Genomic DNA, 16,562 nt, shown 5'->3' with positions numbered 1-16,562 from the left:
TTTTATATGGCATTTTTGCTTATATCATTCTTGTTTACAGATATGGCATAGCATATCTATCTAGTGTCCTATCCTCACACCTGCCAAAGATATTTAGTTTTGGCATAGCCCCTGAGGAGTACAAATCTATCTCACCAAGCTCCTAAGTTCTGTTTTGATTAATTTCCTTAATCATAGCAGTAGCAGAGGTCATGCACTATATTTCTGTACACTTCTGGCACACAAAATTGGCAAAAACTTGACATCTAAGCCATCAGGACTGGATCCTGCAGAGTGGTACCTCCACCCAGAGGTTTTCCACCAACTTTGTCTTTGCTGGGGGGGGGGGGGGGGGGGGCGGCGTCAGAAGTAGATACCTTTTTAGAAGGTCAGGTTTCTGCCTCAATAGTGCTTTTTAAGAGACTTGTTTTTAACTCTTTGGTCAGAGGCCATGATTTGAACCTATTTGGGATACTTCTCTCTTATTGCGCAAGATTGCCTTGGCAATCACCTCGATTAAGAGGGTATCTGAGCCTGCAGCTTTGTCACTTAAGTAGCCTTTTCTTGTACTTCACAGTTGTATTCAAACCACATAATTCCTTCCTGCCGAAGTTTGTCTAGTATTTCCAGGACAGTTTTTCCTTCCATTTCGTCCAAAACATCCTAAGAATTTTGTTTATTGCTGCTTGGATATGGTTAGGGCCGTGCAAGTCTGCCTTGCAGTTAAGGTTTTGACACCCTGTGTTTGTTGCCTGAGTTTTCCCAGAAGGGACAGGCTGTCTCTAGATCCACAATTTCTAGGTGGATTAGGAAAATCAGTACTCAGGCATATGACCTAAATGGTAGGGTTCATCCCTTTCCTGTGAAGGCCCACTCTATCTGAGGTGTTGGTGCTTTTCAGCATCAGGCCTCAGTTTCCCAGGCCTGTAAAGTGGCCACCTAGTCCTCCGCTCATACATTCGCTAAATTTTAGCCGGATGGATGTTAAGGTTTTTTTTTTTTTACCACAGCCTGGAAAGAAAAGCCTGTCCGCATACTGCAGAGTAGTAACCTTGCTCTGCCCACCTGCTGCAGAGAAGGACTGTTCCTCTGCCAGACTGCTACAGTGATGTGTCTGCTATAAAAGTGAAGCGCAACACAAAAATAAACAAAACTATACTGTGAATCAACTCAAGTCCATAGATCCAGTGCACTAGTCGCTAATTATATATATATATATATATATATATATATATATATATATATATATATATATATATATATATATATATATATATTCAGTCTAACATCCAGTGCTCTGTGTCTTGCTGCAATAGATAAACAAATCTTCGTGACAAGTAATTATCAGCCACCTAATGCGATGCCTGCTCACCTCCCATCAATGGGTAAATTGCTCATCTAGTATATTCGACTGATGTTACACTCTCTCAGCCCAGCAGGGCTCTCCTTTGTCCCCTGTGTTACTCCGAGGCTCAGGGCGGCCTCCTCTCCCGAGATTCACCTCCCACAGGTGGGTAGATCGCTCAGCTAATACATCTGACGGCTGTTACACTCTCCAAGCACAGCACGACTCTCCTCTCTCCCCTCTGTGTCTCCGAGGGTAAGGTCTGCCTCCTCTCCCGAGATCCAGCTGGTGATTATTGGGGTAGGCAACTACATGGCAAATGAGGTTCAATGTAGAAAAATGTAAAATGCATTTGGGTGGAAAAAATATGAATGCAAAAAGAACATATGTGTAACTATTGCTTGCATGGATGGCACATGGATTAACAAGGTGTGGTTAAAAGGAATGGTTACGTCAAACAGAAATGTATGGATCAAAATAACAGCAACACTTAGCAAGAGCAAGCGCTCCAAGGATGGTCACGTCCTAGTTAGAGTAAGAGAAACTCAAGGGAAACAAACCCATGGCAATCTAGTAGGCCATTATGGTGTAGCTGTGGTAGGGTCGGCCAACCACTTAGCCCATACTTTGTCATATTTTGCAGGGCAGCCCCTATTTACGTAGGTGTCCTTATAGAGCAGAAGACTGTTATTTACTAAGGTTCTCCAACAGGAGATAGAGGGAGGAACCTGCTTCTTCCAGTGGAGTGCGATAGCTTTTCTAGCATAGAAAAGAAGGCCAACCAATGTTCTCTCAGCTACAGTAAGACTCAGGTTTACTATCAAACCCAGGATACAGATTTCCATGGAGGAAGGTATTGTGGTTACTGACACAGTGTTGATTACAGCTAGCACTTCTGACAAATCCGGCGATAACCAGACAGGACCAGAAAATGTGAGAGAAATTGCCCAGGGAATGGCTGCATCTCCAAAACTCTGGAAGATGAGAGTGATACATGTAGTCTAGAGGGTGTAAAATAGGCCCTGTGGACAATTTTGAACTGAATTAGCTTGTCATGTGAGGAGACCAGAATATGGAATGGGAGGTCCCAAATGTCATCCCAGTCGTCATTGTGCAGGTACTGGATATCCCACTGCCACTTAGTTCTAAGGCCAAACAATGTGGGAAGAGATGTGAGAAGTGGGGTTCTCTGTACAGTCTATGCAAAGCACTTGTTTAAGGGCTGATTGAACCACTAGTGTGTAAGAGGACAGGGGCCACACAATGAGATTGGAGGCAAAGCGGTTTAACTTTAAAGTAATTGTAAAGCCTAAACATTTTTTACCTTAATGCATTCCTTGTATTAAGGTAAAAAATGTTTAGGTGTCGGCATCGCCCTCTCAGCCCCCTTTTACTTACCTGAGCCCTCATTCGATCCAGCGCCGTGCACGTCTGCAGGTCTTCTCTCCCCTCACGGGTCTTGCTGGCTTTGCTGGGGCACCGGGAGCCATTGGCTTCCAGTGCTGTCAATCAAAGCCGGAGGGAGCGGAGGGCGGGACTAAGTCCCGCTGTCAATGGACACAGCAGCGGGGCTCGGGTGCGAGCACGCATGAGTGCCCCCATGGGAAGTGGATTCCCATGGGGGCACAGGACAGAGGGTAGGGGCTAGGAGTGTTGGCGGGGGACCTGGATAGAGGAGGTTTGTGGCCGCTCTGTGCAATTCCATTGCACAGAGCAGGTAAGTATAGACATCGTGGTTATTTTATTTTTTTTTTTTTTTACAATCACTTTAAGCTACGTGTAAGATTTTTCAGTGTCAGGACAATAAGGATGTGGAACTTTCTTCCACAATTGGTGGTGTCAGTGGGGAGTATTGATATTTTTAAGACTCTTGGACATGCATCTTAGTTAACACATCATACAGTGGAGTGAACTGGATGGACTATTGTCTTTATTTAACCTTACATACTATGCATGTAACACTACAAGGGAGGCATCTGGGAATTGTTTGGAAAAGGCATGGGAGATCTGCAGGTATCAAAACAAATTGGACTATAATTGCAACCAGGGCTTTAGCGTAGCGCAAAATAAAATTTGTGAGATACACTTTACATTGAATCTGGCCCATGCACCCGGAACAGGGAACATATAAAACTGGGGCATAGACAGGTTTAGCCAGAGCGGGGTATTAGGAGAGATTGCTCCTTCTGGAAGGTGTTCGCACTTAAGGCCAACTTTCCAGGCTCTGATGGTAGTGAGCATCGAAGGAGTGAGTGGGTATGGAGCTTTAGCGCCTCTATACAGATATTGCAGCACCTCGAGGGAAGAGTCCACCGCAGCCTCCAGCATAGTGGAGGTATTGGAGCAGTTAGGGGAGAACCACGAAGCTGCTGTCACCACCTGGGTAGCCAAAAAATTCTTGTGGCAATCGGGGGAAAGCCAAGTCCCCTGGGTTGGGTGCATCAAGGTGGACAGTTTATAACCCGGATAACTATCACCCCCCAAAAAAGAGATAAAAATGTGGTTGAGACGATTAAGAAAAGACTTCGGAATCCAAGAGGGGGAGTGGTGAAATAAATATGTAAATTTAGGGATGATTTTAATTTAGGTTCATTCGGACCAAAAGCGGCAACGGCAGCAACTCCCAATGCCTTTAGCTTCTGTTTAGTCTTCTGCAACACCAGGGTGAGATTAAAGGGGAGGTAATCTAAAGCCCTACGGGAAATCTGAACCCCCACAAATTTGAAGTCTTCCACCCATTGAAGTGGTAAATCTGGAGGGGCCAAACGTCGGGCCTTGGGATCAATAGGAAATAATTAGTCTCCTTCAATAAAGTGCATTCAAATTATAGTGCATGAATAAATATCTGTAAAAATCATCTATATGTAATACATTTTACGTGAGTCCATCTTTTCTTTTAAATATATATACAGTGGGGACGGAAAGTATTCAGACCCCCTTTAATTTTTCACTCTTTGTTATATTGCAGCCATTTGCTAAAATCATTTAAGTTCATTTTTTCCTCATTAATGTACACACAGCACCCCATATTGACAGAAAAACACAGAATTGTTGACATTTTTGCAGTTTTATTAAAAAAAGAAAAACTGAAATATCACATGGTCCTAAGTATTCAGACCCTTTGCTGTGACACTCATATATTTAACTCACGTGCTGTCCATTTCTTCTGATCATCCTTGAGATGGTTCTACATCTTCATTTGAGTCCAGCTTTGTTTGGTTATACTGATTGAACTTGATTAGGAAAGCCACACACCTGTCTATATAAGACCTTACAGCTCACAGTACATGTCAGAGCAAATGAGAATCATGAGGTCTGCCTGAAGAGCTCAGAGACAGAATTGTGGCAAGGCACAGATCTGGCCAAGGTTACAAAAAAATTCTGCTGCACTTAAGGTTCCTAAGAGCACAGTGGCCTCCATAATCCTTAAATGGAAGACGTTTGGGACGACCAGAACCCTTCCTAGAGCTGGCTGTCCGGCCAAACTAAGCTATCGGGGGAGAAGAACCTTGGTGAGAGAGGTAAAGAAGAAACCAAAGATCACTGTGACTGAGTTCCAGAAATGCAGTCGGGAGATGGGAGAAAGTTGTAGAAAGTCAACCATCACTGCAGCCCTCCACCAGTCGGGGCTTTATGGCCGAGTGGCCCAACGGAAGCCTCTCCTCAGTGCAAGACACATGAAAGCCTGCATGGAGTTTGCTAAAAAAAACACCTGAAGGACTCCAAGATGGTAAGAAATAAGATTCTCTGGTCTGATGAGACCAAGATAGAACTTTTTGGCCTTAATTCTAAGCGGTATGTGTGGAGAAAACCAGGCACTGCTCATCACCTGTCCAATACAGTCCCAACAGGGGAGCATGGTGGTGGCAGCATCATGCTGTGGGGGTGTTTTTCAGCTGCAGGGACAAGACGACTGGTTGCAATCGAGGGAAAGATGAATGCGACCAAGTACAGGGATATCCTGGACGAAAACCTTCTCCAGAGTGCTCAGGACCTCAGACTGTGCCGAAGGTTTACCTTCCAACAAGACAATGACACTAAGCACATAGCTAAAATAATGAAGGAGTGGCTTCACAACAACTCCGTGACTGTTCTTGAATGGCCCAGCCAGAGCCCTGACTTAAACCCAATTGAGCATCTCTGGAGAGACCTAAAAATGGCTGTCCACCAGCGTTTACCATCCAACCTGACAGAACTGGAGAGGATCTGCAAGGAAGAATGGCAGAGGACCCCCAAATCCAGGTGTGAAAAACTTGTTGCATCTTTCCCAAAAAGACTCATGGCTGTATTAGATCAAAAGGGTGCAAAGGGTCTGAATACTTAGGACCATGTGATATTTCAGTTTTTCTTTTTTAATAAATCTGCAAAAATGTCAACAATTCTGTGTTTTTCTGTCAATATGGGGTGCTGTGTGTACATTAATGAGGAAAAAAAAATGAACTTAAATGATTTTAGCAAATAGCTGCAATATAACAGAGTGAAAAATTTAAGGGGTCTGAATACTTTCTGTCCCCACTGTACAGTCCATAAATGAATGATTCAATGTCCCTAAAAAAATAATGTGCAGTCCCATACACCAGAAACTCTTCAGTAATTGCCTCTGTTCACCATAGTGCCCTTCACCCACCTATTGGTGTCTTCTCACATGCTTGAATGGACCTCACTAATTACAGGAGTAATTACAGCAGCTCTCAGCGTAGTGTCAATCATATAGGAGGCAAGAGAAAAGAGCCATAGTGCAAATTACCTATAAAAAAGTATTTATTTTCAAAACCCACTCGCATTTCAGAAGTAAAAAACAAGCATTTCACAATACAATCCTCTGCATACACAGCTCCTCCTAGTCCCAGCATGGTTACGTCACCACCCACATCACGCGTAGGACCCAGTGGGCTTTCTTAAAGGATCAGGCTACAATCCTCTGCATACACTGCTCCACCGAGTCCCAACGTCATTATGTCACCGTGATTACGTAGTTTGGTATATCCACTTTCTTTTGCAACACACCACGTTGGAATTGTGAGCGATCAGACTGTATCTCCTTCAGGAAATAACAAAGGGTCCAGCAAAAGATAGATAAATTGATCATGTTTTGCGCTGAGTGAAAAAGACCATCCCAGCTCTGTCTGCTGTGTATATTCCAGGTCTACACATAGGAATGGTCCCTGCACCAGAAAGTGTGCAACAGCTCTGCTGCAGGTTGGAAACATAGAATTAACATCCCATATCAAAAGGAAGCATGTAACACTGACATTTTTTTTTCATCTTAGCACTTTTAAATGTGAGGACTAGTCTACTGTACAAAAAGCTTTGCTTTTCAGTGATTTACCTTCTTTTAAATTTACTTGATTACAAGGAAGGTACGTGTGCCTGTAAAATATATATTTTCTATTAAGGTGATGCATTGCTGGATGCTGGAGAGTCCATGAAGAGATTAGCAGAAGTAAAAGATTCATTGGACATAGAAGTCAAACAAAATTTTCTAGATCCTCTTCAGAATCTGTGTGACAAGGACCTAAAGGAAATACAGGTTAGTCAACCAGCTTCCTTTTTATCATCATTAAATATGACCATTTTTAGGGCCTTTACACATGAGTGCTTAGTGCACCCATCTGGAGTCGTTTACATAGGCTCATACATCATTGCTGTCAAGTGGGGAAGCCTTTTTTTGAGAGCCATTAAAAAAAGAGTTAAAGCATAAGAACCGTGCAATGTTAATTTACCACAGTGCCATAAAGGTATAGTTCGCTAAATGCTCTATTGCACTAAGCAGCCTTATATTTTAGTTCTGGGGATGTTGGTTTAATTCTCCCCAGAAATATTATACGCATAGCATTTCTGAGTGCCTAGGTTGTTCCCCCTACAACCCAAAAATATTCTGGTAAGTGGCATCATAGAATTGGCCCTAGAATGCCTGTGTATGCCATGAGAGTATTTGTCTTGGCTAGGGTTTTAAGACTGTAAGGTTTTTCCATGGCAGAAACTGATATAAATAGATTGTGTGTTTTGTAATGTGCATATTATGCCAGCACCATTATAATCACTGTAAAAATATCATATATGCTATGCAAGAAATTCACACTAGAATCACCTTTTAGCTCCTACATGCTAAATGCCTTTTTTTGTATAGGCCATTTTTTTTAAATCGGAGATATTACAAGAGAACCTCCCATTGCAATGAATGCATGTTGCAAATTTTCTGAATGTGATAGAAAGTGTGACAGTTGGAAATGCTCATTACTTGCCCCAAAGAGTAGGCCTGAAAGCTCAGATCCTCTCCTGGATATTGTATTGGGCAATAAACTGTGGAAGGGCTCAGGTACTTCCACCTCCTCTTTCATGACATCCAATATAGAGACTACTTATTCCATCTGAAAGCTGCTAAAAACGCATAGAGAAAAAAACAATTCCACCTCTTCATACATTCTGAATATTTGTCCTGTCCCTCTCAGGATAGGATAAAGAATTGTTTGCATAAAATGTCCCTATTAAATTGTATCTGTAGTCTCATCTGCTGGATTGGCCCTTCTGGAGTTAGGACTGCAGCTCTAAAGCACTCTACTGAGCTGCAGCCCAAGAAATGTAAGAATCTTTGGTTGAGGGAAAGTGCACAGCATGTTCTGACACAGTGTTCTCCCATCAAGATGAGTAAGCAGGTTGGGGCGGTGAAGGAGAGATGAGATGAATGGGCACCGTTTCTGGAGTGTAACAGCTGATGGTGTGAGTGTGTGTGAGTGAGTGCTCCCCCCCCCCCCCGTGTTCCCCGGCCGAAGCTGCAATCAGAGGAACACAGCAGAGCACAGATTAATGCTGGATTGCTGAATCATTAGCTGCTGGAGACGCTCTATTCCCTTTCCCCGTGTTCACAGCTGATGCTGCAGCCGGATGAGAACAGCTGATCGCTGAACCGCTGAACGCCGAGTAGCTGACACACTCCACTCTCTCTTTCCTCCCACACACCTGGCCGTGTACGAGAGAGTGCCCCGCTCCCCCCCCTCGAGCTCCTGGGCAGATACTACAAACAGCTGTACATAGTAAAGCACAGCTGAACGCCAAACCACCGAACCATTGACAGCTGGAGAGATTCCACTCTCTCTCCTGTTTCCTCGTGCTTTGGACGAGCGAGTGTTTCACCTCCCTCCTGTGTTCCTGGACTGAATCCCACAGCAGAGCCAAGCTGAACACCGAACCTCCGAAGGCTGATCCACTGACAGTTGGATACACTCCATTCTCCCTCCTCTTCTGAGTGTCCGGCTGTGTAGGAGTAAGTGCCCGCTCCCCGCCCCCAGCCCCGGGGCTGACACTACAATAAGCTGTGTATAGTAAACTTGGCTGAACACCGAACCGTTGAACCATTGACAGCTGGAAACTCCCCACCCTCTTTTCTGTACCCCCGAATTGTGGATGAGTGAGTGCCTCACTCCCCCTCGTGTTCCCTGGCTGAATTGATAGCTAACTATTGTACAGCAGAGCTGAAAGCTGAACCGCTGAATCGTTAGTAACAAGAGATACTAAACACCCTTTGCAGTGCAGGTCAACTTTACAATTTGATGAGAACAGCGGAGTCCGGTCGCACCGTAGACAGCTGAGGAGATGACCACATGCAGACAAGTCGCTATGCTACCGGCTGGACGAGGTAGAAGTTCAGTAGATGGTATAAGAGCCTACATGTCCCCTCGTGCCACTGATGGAGGGGGACGACAAGCAGGGGGACAAGATACAAGGAAACCCAGCGGTCCTACAGAGAGGTCAGCACGCGGGACTCCAGGGAAAAAGAAAACGGACACCCCAACAACAGGAGACGGCACCACACTGCACGGTAAGGGATCTCCATCTGCAGGAAGGGGGAGGAAAGTTGTGGAAGAAATTAGCCCGGGTGGTAGAGGGAACCCCATGAGTATAAGAGAGGAAGTAGGGGCTGGGGGACAAGAGTGTATAAACCCCGGAACAAGAATCTCATCAGCCATTATAAAGAAATGGGATTTAATTGTACAGGATGAGGAGGCATCTGAAGGTACAGAGGTAAATGAGGGGACAGTAGAGGCCTCACAGGCTACAGAGATGATACTCAGGACAAGAGGAGGAGAACTGACCCCTAGCAATGGCATAGTTGAGATACAGAGCTCTCAAACAAGGCTGGACACAGACCCTGGACAGTCTTTTCACGACTATGACGATTATGACCATATTTCACTCCCCAAGCAGCAGAACCCCCAAGATGGAGGAAATGGGAGTCAGAGGGGGAACGATCAGGGTGGAAACCGGGAAAAAGATATGTGGGAACTATTGAGAGCCCTACCTACAAAAAATTATATGCAACAATTAATTAGTGTGATGGAACAGTCATGCCTACAAGCAGTTGAAAGTCTGAAGGAGGATCTCCGGGGTCTGGGGCATAGAGTGGAGAAAATAGAAAGCGAACAAGAGGCCATAATGCACAATGTAGCGGACATTCAGGAAGTACTTAAGAAGCATGAAGATGTATTAAATGGGTACAGGGACCAACTGGACGATTATGAGAACCGGGACAGAAGACAGAATATCCGTATAAAAGGAATACCCGAATCAATCCCAAAGGCGGAATTATTCCCCACTATAATTAAGATATTCAGACAGATCTTAGGAGACCAGGCCCCAGAAAACATAGAAATAGATTGGGCGCATCGGGTGTTATACCCGAGCAATAAAGCTGAGACAACAAGGGACGTTATCTGTAAAGTGCATAAATATAGAATAAAAGAAAATATAATGAGAATGGCACGCACCAAACCCACAATTCTGCTTGAAGGACTGAACATAGCATTATACCCCGATATATCACGGCGGACCCTGTACCAGCATCGAGCAGTGCGACCCCTGTTAGAAGCGCTGCGTGCGGTAGATACTAAATATCGTTGGGGATACCCATTTAGCTTGACAGCTTCTAGAAATGGGAATACAGCAACACTACGAACTAAAGACGATCTAGAATCTTTTGTGCAAAAGTTGGATCTCCCTATGGTGGACTTTGTAGATTGGAGAATAAATCTCATAGGACCCCCACTACAACGGCCAGAGCAGTGGCAAGAAGTTAGGGCAAAGACTAATAGGGACTTGGCCCGAAGAGGACCTAGATAGTGGAAGAAAGGACTGAGTAGCAGGGTGTCTTGTCTCTGCTTTTTTTTTTTTTTTTTCTTTTTTTTTTTTTTTTTTTTTTTTTTTAAGGGAGATGAAGTTGTGCTGTTTATTCCCTTTTTTTTTTTTTTTTTTTTCTTCCTTTTTTGTTGTGTTTTCTCCTGGGGGGAGGGGGGAGGATGAAAGAGTGTGGTGGTGTATGGAGACTATTTTTTGGTCAGTAGGTCAACCCCGAGTAAGGGGCTTAAGGAACCTGCTAACAGCAGGGAAGGGAGGGGACCTGTGCTTGTGGGACGCACATCTACACAGGCCTCCACCTGGGTTAGTAAAGGTACTCCAGGGGGGATCATGGTGTAGGGATGGGGTATGTATGGTTTTTTTACATGGAACAAGTAAAAAATGTAATTTTTAATTTTAATAGGAGTTGTTCTAGGGATATGTGGGTAGGTAGGGTCAACGATGATGGAACAAACAAGAATAAGGTCAGGGAGAAAATAATGAGGGGCAGGTACCGGGAGCCTATAAGGGAAACTTAAAGAATGGCAACAACTTTGAAAATCATCTCATATAACGTAAGGGGGTTAAGCTCACCGAACAAGAGAAAGCGCCTGTGGATCGAGCTGCAACATTATGGAGCGGACATTGTCTTTTTACAAGAGACTCACTTTAAGGGTGATTCTATCCCTAGCTTACCCCAGAGTACTATGAACCAATGGTACCATGCAGTGTCCCCAGTCGCAAGGGCCAGAGGAGTCACAATGTCTTTTAAGAAGTCATGTCCATGGAAAATGGAGACAGTTCAGAGTGACCCTGAGGGACGCTTCTTATTTGTGAAGGGTACACTGCATGGTGCACGATATACATTTGCGACGATCTATGCACCAAATGAAGGGTCAGTACATTTTTTTGTTAAAATATTTAAGAAATTGGAACAATTTAGAGAGGGCTGTCTGATGATGGGCAGGGACTTTAACCTGGTGCTGGATCCCAATATGGATACATCAACAGGAAGAACTGCCTTGTCATTTAGAGCCCTAAAACTAATTAAACAACGTATACGCTCTCAACATCTGGTGGACTGTTGGCGGGTATCACATGCAGGAATCAAAGACTTTAGCTATTATTCAAAAACACACGACATGTACTCGCGTTTGGACCTTCTTCTGGTGGACCAGTTCCACCTGGAGAATGTCATTTCATGCACAATTGGCCCCATCACTACATCAGATCATGCCCAATAGCATTAACGTTCCAACTAATTCAGATGGGGGGGTCTGGAGCGAACGTGGCGTTTGAACGAGTCGCTATTGGATAGGGAAGAAATAGTAGAGAAATTAGGAGTTAAAATAAAAGAGTATTTTGAAATAAACAAGACCGGGGAAGTGTCTGATCAAATGGTGTGGGAGGCCCATAAAACTGTCATAAGAGGGGATTTAATAGCATATGGCTCGTATATAAAAAAGAAGGGAAAAAAGAGATAAAAGATCTATTAGATAAAATCAGTGAACTGGAGGGGAAGCACAAGAGGAAGCTTGACCCTACAGATAATAGGCGCCTAGAGGCCTTACGAACGGAGCTCTCACAGTGCTTAGAACAAAAAGTTAGAAATAAAATTAGGTTCTTTGCAAATAGGGCATATGAACAGGGTAATAAGTGCGGGCGGCTATTAGCTAAACAGCTTAAAAAGCAACAGGAATCCAGACACGTCCATAGTTTACTGGTTAGAGGTAAGAAGGTAGTTGGAACGAAAGCCATAGCTGCAGAATTTAGTAAATTTTATGAGGCATTATACAATATTTACGAAGTAGATAATGAAAGCCCAGAGAGAAAAGAGATACAGGATTACATCAATGAAGCATCAATGCCTAGGCTGTCTAAAACAACTATAGAGGAGTTAGAGCGCCCAATCACGGTAGAGGAGCTGGAAAGGGTAATAGCAACATTGCCATTAGGGAAAAGCCCAGGCCCAGACGGGTTGACTAATATATACTATAAAAAATTCCTTCCAGTATTAAGAGAACCACTGTGTAAATACTTCAATTCAATTAATGCATCTAACCCACTACCACCAGAAGCCCTTCTGGCGCATATAACAGTATTGCCAAAAGGAGGAAAAGATCCCCAGAATTGCGCAAACTACAGGCCTATTTCCCTTCTTAATGTGGACACTAAATTGTTAGCAAAGATCTTGGCTCTGAGGCTCCAGGGCACATAGGGGGGATGATACATCTGGACCAGACTGGGTTCATGGAAGGGCGTGAGGCGAGAGATAACACTATTTGGGCGCTTAATGTCCTCCACTGGATGCAGTCGGGTCCAGATAGGGCCCCAAGGATCATTCTGTCAATGGATGCCAAAAAGGCTTTTGACAGGGTGAATTGGGGCTTTATGAGAGAAATATTGAAGGGGATAGGCCTGGGGGAGCGGATGATGGGATGGATAATGTCGATGTATGCGGGCCCTAAGGCAAGAATTAAAGTAAACGGAACGTTGTCAGAAAGCTTTAGTATCCGAAATGGTACGAGACAAGGTTGCCCATTATCACCCTTAATATTTGCAATAACATTAGAGCCATTCTTATGTAAAATCAGAAATAACAGAGAGATAAGTGGGACACAAATAGGACAGGTGGAACATAAGGTCGCAGCATATGCTGATGACCTACTCTTTTTTTTTTTTTTTTTTTCCTCTTGTCTCCCCAGACATCTTTAGCTGCACTCATGTTGGAGGTACAAAAGTTCGGCACCTTATCTAATTTTAAAATCAATCTGGGAAAGTCAATTATCCTTCCTATCCATGTCCCAACGGGACTGGAGATGACGCTGCGACATACGTATGCATTTGTCTGGGAGAGAGAGTCCCTGACGTATTTGGGGGTACGTATTAGTGTTGCTATGAAAAGACTATATGAAGTCAACTATGGCATATTATTGACGGAGATAGCGGAAGAGTTTAAAAAATGGAAAGGTCAATATCTAACTTGGTTTGGGAGGATTAACGCCATAAAAATGAGTATACTTCCTAGATTAATTTATATGCTGTACACAATACCAATTAAGGTACCGGGGTCCTTTTTCAGACAAGTGCGTTGGATGTTTGTGGCGTTTGTATGGAACGATAAAATACCCAGATTAGCCCACGACCTTCTGAGAAGAAATAGGGCCGAGGGGGGATTGGGAATACCGGATATAGCCTTGTATTATAAGGCCATGAGTCTAGTCCGGATTTTGAACTGGCGCCATGATACTCATAAAAAACTTTGGGTTTAAGTAGAAAATGCAATGGCAGGGAGGAATTTAGCAGGAGCACCTTGGATTCAGAGCCCGTCAAGAGGGTTGTCTCAATGGGTGTCACCATTAACCCAGAACACATTGGAAGTTTGGGACAAGTTGAATAAGAATGGGGATTATGCCCCCTGGATATCACCTCTGGCTCCTCTGGAGGGATTCACCTGGTTCCCCCCGGGGGAGGAGATGGGGTATCTGGGGGCCTGGGTTGGAGGTGGAGATTCCACCTGTGGCAGGTTTGCTCCGGATGGAGTTTTGTTATCTCTGAGATGGTGTCTAGATATGGGACAGTGCATATGGCAGAGTGGAAATACAATCAAATAGTGAGTTTTTTTTAATAAAAGCAAATCATCAATAAGACCTATGAACTCTCTCACCACATTTGAGAAACAATGTGTGCAGAGATCTAGTCCCAGGAACGTACTGTCGCAAATGTATAAAGGGATACTTAAGGGGCAGGAAGGTACAACTCCATACTATATAAGGGAATGGGAGAAGGAATTGGGACAGGTACTGACTAACAATCAAATTAAAAGGATGATTACACTAACGCATTCCTCATCCATCAGCTCAAAGGTACAAGAGATGGCGTACAAGTTTTTGTCAAGATGGTATAGGACCCCAGTCAAATTGGCACAAATGTTTCCAACCATAAGTGATAGATGCTGGAGGGGATGTGGTCAGAAAGGCACATTTCTCCATCTGTGGTGGACATGCCCAGTAATTAAAAGATTCTGGGAGTCGGTGTCTCCATGGATCAAGAAATTGACGGTGGGACACCTGGAATTTCAACCACTACATTACTTGTTCCATGGGATGCCGGGCTCTAATAGAAAATATCGGGAGGGCATAACACCCCACCTATTAAACGCAGCGAAAAAAATCATACCGAAATTTTGGAAACAGATACAGGGTCCCTCAATATTAGATTGGAGAAAGGAAGTGAGCTTAATAATGGAAGCGGAAAAGATGGGTTCATATGGTAAAGGGCCAACAAAGGAAATTTGAAAAGAAATGGGCAGGCTGGAAGGAATGTTTAGTTGAGATGGAAAAAGAAGACGGAGATGATTAAAATGAGAAGGAGGTGGAGGTACAGCCCTTGTAAATATGTAAAATAAAAGATACTGACCTATGAAAAAAAAGAAAGGAATATTGGAATTAGCTCGCTGGCCCATTATGTGGGGGAGGGTTTGGAGGGGGTGGGGTTGTGGTTTTCCTGTGTTTTTCCTTTCCCCCCTTTCCTTTTCCCCTCCCCCTTTTTTTTTTTTCTCTCTTTCGAGATAACATGATGGGTAAGGGTAATAACACTTATAGTTTGGCCAATTAGGGCCTTCTACACAAATTAAATAATTGATAAACACGGGTTTTGTATTTTTTTAATATGACGGGTAAAGGGTAATAACACTTAAAGTTTGGCCATGGAGGGCCTCCTCCCAAATTAAATATAACGATAAACACAGGGTTTGGGGTGGGGTTTGTTTTTTTTTTGTTTTGTTTTTTTTATTTTTTTGTTTTTTTTGAGGTGGGGGAGGGAACCACATAAGTTTGGGTTTTTTTTTTTTTTTTTTTTTATTCCTATGCTCGGTTTTCTGGTGTTTTGATGGGTAAAGGGTAATAACACTTGCTAGAATAGTTTGGCCAATGAGGGCCTCGTACACAAATACAAATTGATAAACACGTACACTTTTTATCCAATTATGTACACTTATGCACTTTTATGTCCCCCCCCCCCCTTTTTTTTTTTCTTTCTCTCTCTCCTTCTCACGAAGGGCAAGAGGTCTTCTTGCATAAAGAGAGGAAGGGGAAGGAGTAACTACAGGATTACCAAGTGGTTTGGAAGGGAAGGGGGGGGGGGGGAGGGATAAGATTTAGGCGAATGTGGTAGTAGAAGATGTAATGTAATAAGGGTCTGGGGTGGGTGATGAGGGGTTTTTCTTTTTTGTTTGTAACAATGTATGAAGATTGTTGTATTGTAAAATGGAAATAATAAAAAAATTTTGATTATTAAAAAAAAAAAAGATGAGTAAGCAGATCATATTTGAAATGCAGGTGCAGGTTAAAAATTATGTTTTTTTAGAAATTTCCATCACTACAAATGCTCAGACATGTCATGGGTGGGAGAGATGTCATGTTAACCACTTCAGCACTGGAGGATTTGGCTGCTCAATGACCAGAGCACTTTTTACAATTTGGCACTGCGCTGCTTTAACTGGTAATTGCGCAGTCATGCAATGCTGTACCCAAAGAAGATTTGGGTCCTTTTTTCCCACAAATAGAGCTTTTTTTTGATGGTATTTGATTGCCTCTGCAATTTTTATTTTTTGCAATATAAACGGAAAATTTTGAAAAAAAATATTGTCTACTTTTTTTTTTTTTTTTTTTTAAATCCAATAAACTCAATTTTAGTCATACATTTAGGCCAAAATGTATTCAGCCACATGTCTTTGGTAAAAAAAAAAATGTCCATTAGCGTATATTTATTAGTTTGCGCAAAAGTTATAGCGTCTACAAACTAGGGTACGTTTTCTAGAATTTAGCAGCTTTTACTTTGACTGCCTATCTCATTTCTTGAGGTGCTAAAATGGCAGGGCAGGACAACCCCCCCCCAAATGGCCCCATTTTGGAAAGTAGACACCCAAAGGAAATTGCTGAGAGGCATGTTGAGCGCCCATTGAATAATTTATTTTTTGTCACAAGTGATTGAAAAATGACAAAAAAAAAATACACAAAGTTGTCACTAAATGATATATTGCTCACACATGCCATGGTTTTATGTGGAATTTCACCCCAAAATGCATTCTGCTTCTCCTGAGTATGGGGATACCTCATGTGTGAGA

General features: G+C 43.2%; 1 protein-coding gene across 4 annotated transcripts in view; it reads left to right on the top strand.

The window, feature by feature from the left end:
• SH3GL1 (SH3 domain containing GRB2 like 1, endophilin A2) overlaps nt 1–16,562 on the top strand; it is a 275,973-nt gene that overhangs the window by 98,121 nt on the left and 161,290 nt on the right. For all 4 annotated transcript variants that reach the window (XM_073594971.1, XM_073594953.1, XM_073594961.1 and 1 more), the window contains exon 5: nt 6,721–6,854. In XM_073594971.1, the coding sequence (XP_073451072.1) occupies nt 6,721–6,854 (134 nt within the window). The remainder of the gene's footprint in view (nt 1–6,720; nt 6,855–16,562) is intronic.

This window comes from Aquarana catesbeiana, linkage group LG01, assembly GCF_042186555.1.
Source record: "Aquarana catesbeiana isolate 2022-GZ linkage group LG01, ASM4218655v1, whole genome shotgun sequence".
NCBI lineage: Eukaryota > Metazoa > Chordata > Amphibia > Anura > Ranidae > Aquarana > Aquarana catesbeiana.
The sequence above is the reverse complement of the archived record's forward strand: the minus strand, read 5'-3'. Positions and strand labels throughout refer to the sequence as shown.